General features: G+C 45.4%; 1 protein-coding gene across 1 annotated transcript in view; it reads left to right on the forward strand.

Moving 5' to 3' along the window:
* LOC108791200 (fibrocystin-like) overlaps positions 1-12,008 on the forward strand; it is a 153,371-nt gene extending 141,363 nt beyond the window's left edge. Inside the window, exon 14 of the mRNA XM_018561608.1 lies at positions 11,827-12,008. Coding sequence (XP_018417110.1) covers positions 11,827-12,008 — 182 coding nt within the window. The remainder of the gene's footprint in view (positions 1-11,826) is intronic.
* The last annotated feature ends 663 nt before the right edge of the window (positions 12,009-12,671 follow it).

The raw sequence follows: 12,671 nt of genomic DNA on the forward strand, positions 1-12,671 counted from the left end.
TCTTCCTCTGGCTGTCCCCCCCCCCCCCCCCGCAATGTAAATGAATATAAAAGCTGTGTTCCTCGCACCCGGAAAGACGCGTTTTCCGTTAATAAGATCAGGTTTAATATTCAGATGGGATTTTAATCTTCTACAGAATTTGATTTAAAGTAAGCCGCTTGATTATTCACAGGGATAATTTTCCATTACCGTGTTTGGTCTAGTTCATCCGCTTCTGATCATTTAAATCCATTTTTTATGGTAAGGGGACATCGTATGAGCTAATTGCTATTATTCGGCAAGCCTAATCCCTTAATCTGTATTAAATCCATCAACGGGTCCTAACGTATGCAATGAAATGCCCGAGGGGGGGGGGTTTGAAATTGTTCCGGGGATGTTGCGGATGGTGATAAAATGTGTTTTGATGAAAAAAAAAAAACTTAAACTTTACTTAAAACTAATTTTTAGTTCTGGGTGGACTCCGGTGTATTGGGTCACCCAGCTGCTGCTTCTGTACATGGGGGAGGTATTCCATCTTGTATGCTTAGTATTAGGGATGCGCCGATAGCGGTTTTTTGGTATCGAGTACGAGTACCAATATTTTTTTTTACCGGTACTCGCCGATACCAAACACTGAGTACTGGAAGTCCCATTAAGTAAGCCAGGCGGCGTGTAAAGACCGGCCACCTGGCTTCCCGATTAGAAGAGAAGCCGTCTCCATACTTCTCGTCACTAAGCCGTCCCCATACTTCTCTGGCCAATCAGAAAGTTGTGCGCCGTGTAATACGCAGCGCCCGGCTTCCTTATTGGCCAGGAAGCCGGCTCTATGCTCCCTCGTCATGAGGCTTCCCGGCTAATCAGAGAGCCTGGCGCCGCATCATTGCACGGCGCCCGGCTTCATGATTGGCCAGCTTCCCCACCAATCAGAAAGCCGGGCAGCAAGTCATTACACGCTGCCCGGCTTCCTGATTGGAAAGGGATCGGACCTCCCTTTAGATGTGCATCCCTGCTGGCCACTGGTGATGAATGAAGTCATTAAGACAGGAAATGAAGGTGGGCTCAAGATAGCTGCTGCAACTTCAAAGGTTTGTATTGTGGAAATGCAAGCTTGTCGTGAATTAAGAGTAATCGCTTTCAACACAGGAGAGGACTTTGTTACAAGTGTGGCGAAAAAATGTAAAGCTGAAGTTCATTTCCAGTAAGCCATTGGGCTCAGTTTACCTAATTGTCTTCAGCACTTGGCAACAGTGAGAACTAGGGATGCGCCGAAACATTTTGGCCAAAAATGGTACTATGGGCAAAATGCTGATAGTACAAAAATGGATGAAAATGTTGTGCCTTCCTAGCTTCTCTCCTCCCTGCTGGCTGACAGCTGCAAGCTTTGGTCTGGGTCTCCTCCGATCCCCGCTGCTCTCCCCTGCCTGTGTCAACAGAGGCAGTGGGGATCGGAGGGGACACAGAGCCGATCCATCAGCCAGTGCCCAGCAGGGAGGAGAGAAGCTGTCAGGAGGCCAAGCAGACTGTACGGGGAGGAGACGGGAATCCGTAGGTTGAGCAGGGGAGTGTGGGGAGGAGACAGCTGTCAGCAGCCCGAGCGGACAGTGCATGGGGGGGAAGACTGCAGTCAGGGGGGTGCAGGGAGGAGTCTGGAGGCCGAGCAGGGTGGTGCAGAAGGAGAGCTCGGCTCCTGTGACAGGCGGAGCAATCAGCATGAAGATCGGAGCACAAACACTCAGATTGGTACTGATCGCTAAGTGTTCGTAAATAACTGAGGACATAGTAAGCATACTATGTCCCCAGTTATGAATGTACAGGAAATGCTCTACATCACTTCCTGTTCATTCATGATTGTGAACATAGTAACTGATACTATCTCCTGTTCATTGACTGCCGGGGCTGCAGAAAAAGGGATTTAGGACTCTATGTCCTCAATCTCCTTTTTTATTTTAAAAGTAAAATATCAGGGGTCTGCTTTGAGCTCTGATATTTACCCTAAACCCCTAAAAATAAAGTTTAAAAAAATGAAAATAAATTAATTTAAAAATCATTTTAAAACGTTTGGAAAAAAAGTAATTTTCAGTTTCCGTTTCAGCGTGACAATTTTTTAAAATTTCGGCTTCGATCTAAAAATATAATTTCGGTGCATCTCTAGTGAGAACCATGTGCTGGACACCCCCTTTAGTTTTTATGTTCCATTTTATTGAAAGTTAGCCACCGAAGGTCCCAGCAAGACATTGGAAGATGGTTATATTAAGGTCTCCAATCATATTTTGCACTGGGGCCCATTGCCCTTAGTTATGCTAAACCACCAAGTCTCCATGTTGTCCATCTACGGCGTTTTTTTTGACCGAGTTGAGGTCCGAGCAGAAAGTCTTCTCTTCTCTCCCTCCAATTAGAATTTATCAGGAAGACACGAAGAAAAGGAAATGCTCCGGTTTATATATTTTGATACTTACCATGCCACTCCTAAGACAGAATTCAGCCGTGGTTGCCCGAGGATACGAATCTGCTATAAATTCATTTTTATCTAATTTGTCTGAGATCTAAGCTTCCTGTGGAGGTCTGTGATCAAAGCCACTGATTCCGTCTGATGTTGGCTCTGACACTTAATGTCTGCTGACTTACTTCTGTCTATAAACTCTCAGTGGGAGGCTCTGGCTGTCCCTTGACACCTGTGCCCGGTAAACCTTCATGTCATCCGGGGAGAGCGGCAGCAGAGCCTCCGATTGGCCGGCTCCGTTAAATAATTAAGGAAGAAGTTCAGCTTTAATCAGGCTGAATTACTGGTCATTTATTTTTCAGGATCAGACTGGAAAACAAAGATATAAGGTGTCCTAATTGTCTTGTCATCTATGCCTACATTTCCCAGTGAGCATGGCATGATGTCTTCCTACCTGTGCCCCAGTGAAGATGCTCCTGCGGTTGTTCACATGATGCAGAGGATCACCGCTCCATGTTGATGGGGCTCATTGCGTTGAAACAGGATTATTTGCAGCTTTTTCGTTTAGCAGAGGTCATGTAAAGCTTAGTAAACCCAGCGAGTGTGGCATTCACTTAAAGCTGAACTCTGGGTACACAACCCTTCATTTAAATATGCTCCTCAATAGCCACACAGGTTACAAATCCAATTTGTGTGGACCGAATGCCTTGTAGACGTAGTGATGATGTCATCACCGTGCAGCACATTTCTCCTGCAGTGAGCTGAGCTGTGGGAGGGGCCCAGTAGACTCCATCTACTACAGGCCGCCTGCAGAAAACTACAGTAGAGGCAGATACCAGACTAGTCACCCGGAGAGAGAGAGTAGCAGTGATCGGTCTTTATTACAGAAAATATCTGTACAGGTGCAAGGTACAGAAGTGGCTTCATGCTAGAATCTTGCACAGAATTCACACAAAAACACTGCCACCTCTTGTATTTAGAGCAGGCTTTCCCAACCACAGTTCCATGGAACCCCAAGGTTCCTCCAGAGATTCCTGGAGGTTCCTTGAACAATGAGCATTTTCTGCCTCCTAGATAAGAAACCAATGCACCAATAATTTGTCCGGCTCTCTGTAAGGGGGCATTCTTCCTACTGGCCACCAGACCAGTATTAGGAGCATTCTTCCCACTGACCATGTAAGGAATGTAAGGAACATTTTTCCCACTAGCCACCAATGAAAGGAGTATTCTTCCCACTGACCATCAATGTAAGGAGCATTCTTCCCACTGACCACCAATGTAAGGAGCATTCTTCCCACTGACCACCAATGTAAGGAGCATTCTTCCCACTGACCACCAATGAAAGGGGCATTCTTCCCAATCTAAGGGGGGCCCTCACCACCAATATAACAAAGCACTTCACTGACCACCAGTATAAATAAGGACTACACTGACCTCTGATGTAAGTGGAGATATTTCTACGGACCACCAATGTGAGGAAGAAATAAAATGTTCATGCTTTTTATTTATTTTCTGGCCTTGGTTATTATTATTAGTTTATTTTCATTATTATTATTACTATTATTGCAGATAGTTGTGTGACATAGAGCAGTCCAGGGTGTCAAATACCCAAATTAGGCCACATTTCTTATTCTTGTATTTATTCATAAAACTTGCAGTTCGCACTAATGTCCAGTGAGCTGTAGGTATAATAGTTATAGGCCGAGGTTCCCTAAGACCTGAAAGTGTTCAAACGTTGAGCAAGTTTGATTTCGACAATATTTGTTCTGCCCAGATTTCAGCTTCAGAATGAACATGTCATGGAAGTTATTTCATTACTAGGTTGGCCATTGACCCTAGAATTTGCATGCAGGAAGTGAGGTCAGAACTTCTGACCTGCAGGCTTGTTCCAGGGCACTGACTCAGGAAGTAGTGAAGAGAGCGGACAAATATGACAGCCATGGTTCTAAAAGAAGTAGACAGTGGCTGTAACTGTATTTGTACGATGACAGGTTTACTTTAAAATCCTGCCTTGCAAAAACATGTCATCTGCTAAAAAGTTCTTTCTCTTTTGAGAGAGGATAATTTGCATACGTTTATTAGGGTACATTGCTGGATTGGGTTGCCGCCTGTCCAGGATTCACCCGGACAGTCCGGGTTTTGAATGCTGTGTCCGGGTTTCATGGTAGCAGAAATCCAGACACAAGATGTCAGCCAGACAGGGGCAACCAAAATTAAGATAGCGGCTACTGGCCCCCCACTGAAAATAGTCTCAAAGGTGATATTTACATATGAATGGGTGGCGCTATTTACATATGAATAAGTCACCACTCCCAAATAAATGAAAGCGGGTTTCGCTTGAAGAAAAGGTAGCAACCCTATTGCCGGAAGTGTCCCTACTTGTACCTTGTACTCCAGTGATTAGAAATCCGGGCAGCTAAATGAATCCAGGCAATGTTGATGAAATTAGGAAAATGTTTCAGCTGTCAAAGTATTGATTAAAGCTGAGTGCAGGTGATGTATTTAGAGATGGTTTTCTGTCTATTTAAGTTTCAATGTAAAAAAGCTTCTTTTTAAAAAAAAAGTTTTAAAATGGTCACATGGGCAACGCGTGGCAATACATGTAGCTGCATTGTGGTGCCATGCAATTTAAAATTTGAAAATGGAATGGCACCCCAATGCACTATAGCAACACATATGCATTGCAGGTTGCCGTAATGCACTGCAGTGCACTATAATGAGTTGTGGTGCGCTATGTTAGAAATTTGATGGAATGTCCGATTTTTGGGATGTTGTGATGTTTTGGCAGCCCATTGACTTTTATGGACTGCCTTAACGCAAGCCCAGGTTCATTCAAAGCTGTTACTGACACCCCTCCTTCCTAGCCCAATCAATTCTGGCAGCGGCATTCCCTGCCCCTTTGATGCACATGTGTGGGACGAGGAATGCACCTGCTGCAACTGATTGGGAAGGGGAGGTGTTGGTCACAGTTTTGAGCATTCTTTGGTGAACTCAGGCAAACTGGGTTGGCACCAAGCCCCTGCACATCACTAGTTAGGCATGTGTGTACCTCATCGCAAAACTGTAACTGGGCCCTCAGTCTTGAACTGCCCTGGTAAGGGTTGGGGGTTTAGTGAGACTGCAGCCAAAGACTCCTGATTTTTTTCCTGATGTGTGCAGGGAAGACTCCTGATTTTAAGAAGGACAAGCAAAACAAATGGCAAACGCACTCATCAATTTGTTACCAGCTTTACAGCAGGGTGCACATGGAAGGGCCTAATACAGTACAACAGCAAAAAGTTTCCCAGCACACTCACCAGCCAGCATGTAAAAAAAACTTGTCTCACCGCTAAGGTTAATAACAGAGGTTTGGATACACGTCTTCTGCAGAAAATGTGAAAGCCGCACAGCCGCGCCAAGGCACCTCTTATAGTGCGGTCCTAACTATAAACTATGAGAGTCTCCATCTTGGAGCACATGGGGCAAAAGATCAAATTGGGTGCAGGTTTGTCAGGAGGAAGCCTTGGCGGTATTCCCGAGTGTAGCTCGGGGTTACTTCTCCATACCCTGAGCTACACTCGGGAATATCCCACAGTATTTACTTACTTTGTCGCTCGAGCCGTGCGGTGTCCTCCGGCCGGCGCCGGCATCTGTCTTCCGGGTTCCGTCCCTTGGGAGCTGACACGTCGCATGGGGCGGAACCGGCAGGAAATGCGAAAAAAAACCCCGGAAAAAACGAAGAAATAAAATAACAAAAAAAATCCGAAAAAAAATTGCGCTGAAAAAATTACGAAAATCAAAATAATCATACCGCCAGGGAGGTTAAAGGCACAGGGACGCACAAGGGATCCCACACATCACAACGGCAGCTGAGACCCCCCCATGCATCACTGCGCCAAATCAGTCAAGCAAAACAAATGGCAAACGCACTCCTCAATTGTTTGTACTTTATTAGGCCCTTCCGTGTGCACCTTGCTGTAAAGCTGGTAACAAATTGAGGCGTGCGTTTGCCATTTGTTTTGCTTTGTTTAGTTTAGAGTTAGGACCGCACTATCTAGAGGTGCCTTGGCGCGGCTGTGCGGCTTTCACATTTTCTGCAGAAGGCGTGTATCTAAACCTCTGTTCTTAACCTTAGCGGTGAGTCAAGTTTTTTTGCATGCTGGCTGGTGAGTGTGCTGGGGAACTTTTTGCTGTTTGATTTTAAGAAGGGACTCTGATGTGATGGGAGAACCTCATCTTTTTTGTGTGCTTTTGCATGGGGGTCTCCACTGATAATCCATACCAGACCCCTATCTGAGATAAAGGACTGCAATGGATTTTGGAGTGGCCACATTTTTTTTAACTTTTTTTTTAAATATTTTAAACAGGGGTGCCTCAAAGTATTGCATAGCTTTATAGTGTGCCGTGACTTAAAAGAGAAAACGCTGATGAAGGCAACCCATTGATGAAGTTTGGAAGTTTGGTTAGATGTTCCACAGAATAGATTTTGTATCCATCACAAAGAGATGACATCTTGACATCGGGGCTTGATATATATATATATATACACTGTGTACAGATTTACATTTGTTTTGTTATTGTTACATTCTAACTAGAACTATTGTATTTACCTGTGCAGGACTCAAGCCAAATTATGTAGGAAACAAACTAAGAAGATAACAAGATTTACCACCAGGAGTAGAGTAACCCTGAAAAGTCTGACAATACTCCTGGCATTCAAAAGAACATCAGATTCAGAAAAGTCTAATACAGATTTGGATGACTTAATATGAGTAAATATTTTGTACTAAAATGTTCTTGTAAATGATGATATATGGTGGCCAAGTCCAGAAAATTAAAGTGAGTTTGACAACTACGATGATCATTTGTGAGTAAGTGACTCCATGTCAGTTCTGGAATACTCAGTCAGCATCTCTGTTATATTGTGTTCTCCTTTTGCCTCTTCTTATCATGGACTGTCTACATGCACAGCGCCATCTAGTGGCTGACAGGCAGATGCACAGTCTGCTCAGGTTGGAAGGGAGCCAAGGGATGCCAGGTTTTATATATTTTTGTATGATTTAGAAATTTTACCAAGCACGTGAGGAAGAGGAGATGTCACTGAAGAATCCTGGACTTTGTATTATGCTGTCGCTCAGTGATTGTTAAAGCCATGAAGAGGAACTCAGCATAGCAATATTTGTATTAAAATTATAACCTGATATAACCTCCTTCTAAGAGTACGGTTTCTTTTTATAATGTCTAATATGCTGCTAGCTACCAGTGCAGGGATCTGAAATGTACCTACAGTGTGAAGACCAGTCTTCTGAACTTGGGTTCTTCAGAGGTTCCTAGGAGATCCTTGAGCAATGAGCAATTTCTGCCTCTCGATCACTGACACCAATTATGTTTTTGGATATAACCCTAAGGAGGACATTCTTCCCAATGACCTCCAATATAATGTGAGTTGTAGATATACTGTAGTTGTTATCGTCAGGGGACCTGAAAGTTAATTCAAGGTTTCTTCCATGTAGGTTGAGGAAGCCTGGAGTACACACTTCTTCTCATAGCCAACTGTTCTAACTATGGAAGCTGCACTGTTAGTTGACATTATATTGTAATGGGGACTAGGTACTGACTCATAGTATTCCAAGTAGACAAAGTGAATGTATTCATTTATTTATATTTGGTAATTTCAGCAGCCAACGAAGAACAGCATCCATATTCTACCAAGAATTCCAAATAGACCAAGTCCGTCCCCCACCTTCTCAATATAGACCAAGCCTCTCCTCCGTCCACTCCATATAGACCAAGCCCCTCCTCCCCAATACATATAGACCAAGCCCCTCCTCCCCAATACATATATACTAAGCCCCTCCTCCCCAATACATATATACTAAGCCCCTCCTCCCCAATACATATAGGCCAGGTCCCTCCTCCTCCTACTACTGTATATAGTTCAAGTCCCCCCTCCTTCCAGAGAGAGGTTCAGTGTTAGAGTTTACATACACTTAAAATGAATAACACTATATCCTACCACCTGAAGAAAGTTTTCCTTCTGCAGAATATAATATAATAATTGGTGGGTAGACCCAAGTATAGCGTTTATATACATGTAACAATGTGTAACGCTATACCCTACCACCCCAAAGACAGTTTTTCTCCAGAAGAATCCTTGGTGGGTAGACCCAAGTATTGAGTTTATATACACGTAACAATGTATAAAGCTATATCCTACCCCCCGAAGAGTATGTTTTCCTCCGGAAGGATTCTTAGTGGGTAGACCCAAGTATTGAGTTTATATACATGTAACAATTTATAAAGCTGTATCCTTCCACCCCTCCCCTCCCCCCAAAGTAGGCTTTCCCCGTGAAGGATCCCTGGTGGGTAGTGCCAAGTATTGAGTTTATATACATGTAACAATGTGTAACAGTATATCCTACCACCCCAAAGACAATTTTCCTCCTGAAGAATCCTTGGTGGGTAGACCCAAGTATTGAGTTTTTATACACGTAACAATGTATAAAGCTATATCCTAACCTCCCCCCCAAGTAAGTTTTCCTCCTGAAGGATCCTTAGTGGGTAGACCCAAGTATTGAGTTCATATACATGTAACAATTTATAAAGCTGTATCCTTCCACCCCTCCCCTCCCCCCAAAGTAGGCTTTCCCCGTGAAGGATCCCTGGTGGGTAGTGCCAAGTATTGAGTTTATATACTGTACATGTAACAATGTGTAACACTATATCCTACCACCCCAAAGACAATTTTCCTCTTGAAGAACCCTTACTAGTATTGAGTTTCCTCCTGAAGAATCCTTGATGAATATACTGAACAGTGTAAAGATAACTTTTCTGAAATAAATCAAATAACAATAACCCAGAAATCAAATACAAACTAACTAGTGTTGGGAAGAATACAATGAAAGCTTTGGCAGCGCTGAAAGAAAGAGGCAAACGAAACAAATAAAACACAGCGGCCAATGTAATATTAAACAACACGAATCCTGAGACGATTGACCCAGTGAGATAAAGCTGGAGAGACTAATGCCCCAGGACTAAAGTAATGCACAATCAATAGTACCCCATGCCAAAGTTGAAGCAACGGAGAAACAAAAAATAATAAATCTGAAAAAAAGTTAACTCAAAGAAATGGGGAGACTGGAGGCAAAGATCAAAAATAACAGTAAAAAAATTATATTAATACAAAAATTTGGGGATGCAACAAATTTTGGAGAGCATTTCAATGACAGAGCTTTATGTGCTGCACGTTACAAGTGGACAGCTTCCTCCAGTGTTTAATGTCCTTGTGGCCCGGAGTAAATCTGGTCAACACATAAGCTTATCACAGACCTGAGCCAGTCAGTCTCAGCCTATCATAAAAAAATTATACTTATAGTTGATATCAAAACATTCTGGAGATAGAGGCAGGTTTAAGATTATTTTGGGCAGATTAAAATGTGTAAGTATCTGAATTTGACTTGGTATTAGTCCTTTGTACAGCAGAGCTCAGACTGGGAGAAAGAGAAACAGTATAAGAAGCCAATCAGTTGTGCTGCAGTGCTAACAAGTAACAAGCTGACAGTAGGAGAGAGCAGAGTGGCAGGGAGACGATCACAGGCTTGGGGCAGGGACATGACTAGCGGTGTCACCAGGTTGGGTGTCACCTGGTGCGGCTGCTGGGTGCCACCTGGTGTGTGTTATTATGTATACACGTGACATCATAATGCACACGTGTAGTGTCGTCACCTGCACTTCACTGCCACTGGCCATCTTGGTGATGGACGCCGACAAAGAGAGGAGGGGAAGTTTATACGGTGGGATAAGGTATGCCGCCAGGTCCCCTCCTCTCTCGTGCAGCTTTCAGGCTCTTGGTCCATGACTGAGTGCCCTACGTTTAAGAGAGGGTGACACCAAAATGACTGTCAGTCATTTTGGTAACACCCCCTCTGATGGTGTCACCCTATCACATATCTGTGGCAGAGACCGGAAGATGATGAGGCTTCTCTTGCGGCTCGTGTCCTGCAACCCCTGGGGATGGAACAGAAGGCTGCAGGACAGCGAGGAGCACGAGTGCCACGGATGGAAGCAGACACCGTGCAGGAGATGTCTGGTAGCGAAGTCAGCAGGCCAAAGGTCAGTACCGGGGCGGGCAGCGTGGGAACAGATTTAGGTGACAGGAATAGTGGTCCAGAGAGCCAAGGGTCAGAGCCAGCCGGGCAGCAAGGTACCGAATCAGAAGGCAAGAGCGAAGTCCAGGAAACAAGACAAGGTCAGGGGCAGGCAACAAGCAGCAGAGTGGTCCAAGACAATCCAGGTCAAAACAAGTCGCGGGCAGAATCAACAGGAAGCACTAGCTGACAAGACCATCAGCAATGTTATGAGCTCAGACTTGTTCTTATATAGCCACCCATGAGGTAAGATGTCACTTCCTGTCAGTGGCGTCACAAGGGGGGTGCGGCCGCACCCGGGTGCCACCAAAATGACTGACAGTCATTTTGGTGCCACCCCCTATGAAATGTCCAAGAGCCGACAGTGTCAGGAGAGAGGAGGGGACCTGGGCAGCATACCTTATCCTGCCGGGTGAACGTCCCCTCCTCTTTCTGCCGGCGTCCATCACAAAGATGGCCGCCGGCAGGCGTCAAAAAGACCACTGCGCATGCGCGGCAACGTGACACCCTCCACCCCTGGGTGACACCCGGGGGCGGAGGGACAGTCTCCGCCCCCGGGTGACACCCAGCCTTGGGACGCCACTGCTTCCTGTGCACCTGCTGTTTGTCCGTCTTCGGTCGTGCATGCATACGCACTAAGGTCCGTCTTCGGGTCTTAGCGCAGTCGCCATTCTACCCTTACACACCCAGTGCGGGCCGCACCCCCCATGTAATGCACTGGACATGACCCTGTTGTATTACATAAGCACAAAATTCGGCTGTCTAGGTTGGCTGCAGCCTAGAGACACCAGGTGCAGGTGCAGTCTCTGTGCTCTCTTTGGCTGTGCTGTCTGGCAGGGCTGCATAAATCTGCAGATCGGCGGTCTCTCTGCAGAGGTCAAAAAACGGCCCCTGCAGAAGTCAGACCTATAGCTCTACAATTAGTAAATCTCATGCTCTTTGCTGTTTAGAGAGCTCTAGATCTGACTCATCAGGGGGCGTATCTGACCTCTGCAGAGAGACCACTGCTTCCACACAGAGAGCAAAGATCCTTCTCTGCAGCAGCTGGCACGCCACAGGCTTTTCTACTCAGGCTGTGGCTGCCTTCTCAAGAAAACGCGACCTTGCACACCGAGACTTTGCACACCTTCGGTTTTGATGCCCCCTGAATGTTTTTAGCCGTTCAGTTGGACTTTATGCCTTCCATTAGGTTGAGTCGGTGGGTGTTCAATGCCTAGAAGTCAGTTGGTAGGTCATTTTCTGTCTGGGAAACAAGTAAGGTTTCATGATCATCTCTCGCAGCAGATAACAGGCACTCGCACACACCGTGCTATATCATAGCGGAATATTCCGCCTTTGCCCACGTTGACTTTTCTCTGCCCTTGTCCACTCTCCTACACAACCACGACCCCAATCGCTTCACTGAAAATTACCTGGAATATTCTGCGTCTGCCAGAAAAGATGATTTACAGTCCTGTAAGTGAAGACACCATCAGGAGACCCTAACCCTCCCCCCCAAAAAAGATAAAACTGCCGGTGTTTAATGAACAGGTCCTAAGGCGCTTTCTTCAAGAGGGTATTTGCATGTCCCAGGTGGTCGCTGTCGTCCTCTAGCTTCTGCATAACGTGCAGATCGAGGTATGGCTGTCGCCGTGACATTGTCCTATGGATGCGCAGGCAAGGGCTTATGTATCAGCCTCATTCCCTGTATTCATGTAGCATCTCAGCTCAATCAGAGTCCCCAGCTGTCCCTGTTCTGGAGGGACTGTCTCTCTTTTGCAGTCCATGTACCCATTGCACTCCTTACCGCTGATCCATAGTAATAGGTTGGGTGCATCAGTAGTCGACGGATGGCCACCGTCTGAATAGCATAAGAAATTATGGACACCGGCACTCCAAGGTAGAATAACGTCTATTTATTGACGTTTCATGCAACAATACACTTATTGCAACGTTTCGGGGTCACACAGGATCCCCTTCATCAGGCAGATGAACCCCCAAGTTCCTGCTGAGTTTCTCATCCTTCCAAAGCTTTCATATCAGCATACTACATGGTCAAATGGCTACATTCAGACCTAAGGAGGCACTTGTGTTCCTAATCCCTGCATAGTAAACCCCCCCCCCCCCCCCCCCCATGTCGTATTTTG

This window comes from Nanorana parkeri, unplaced genomic scaffold (assembly GCF_000935625.1).
Source record: "Nanorana parkeri isolate BGI_ZX_2015 unplaced genomic scaffold, ASM93562v1 scaffold533, whole genome shotgun sequence".
Lineage (NCBI taxonomy): Eukaryota > Metazoa > Chordata > Amphibia > Anura > Dicroglossidae > Nanorana > Nanorana parkeri.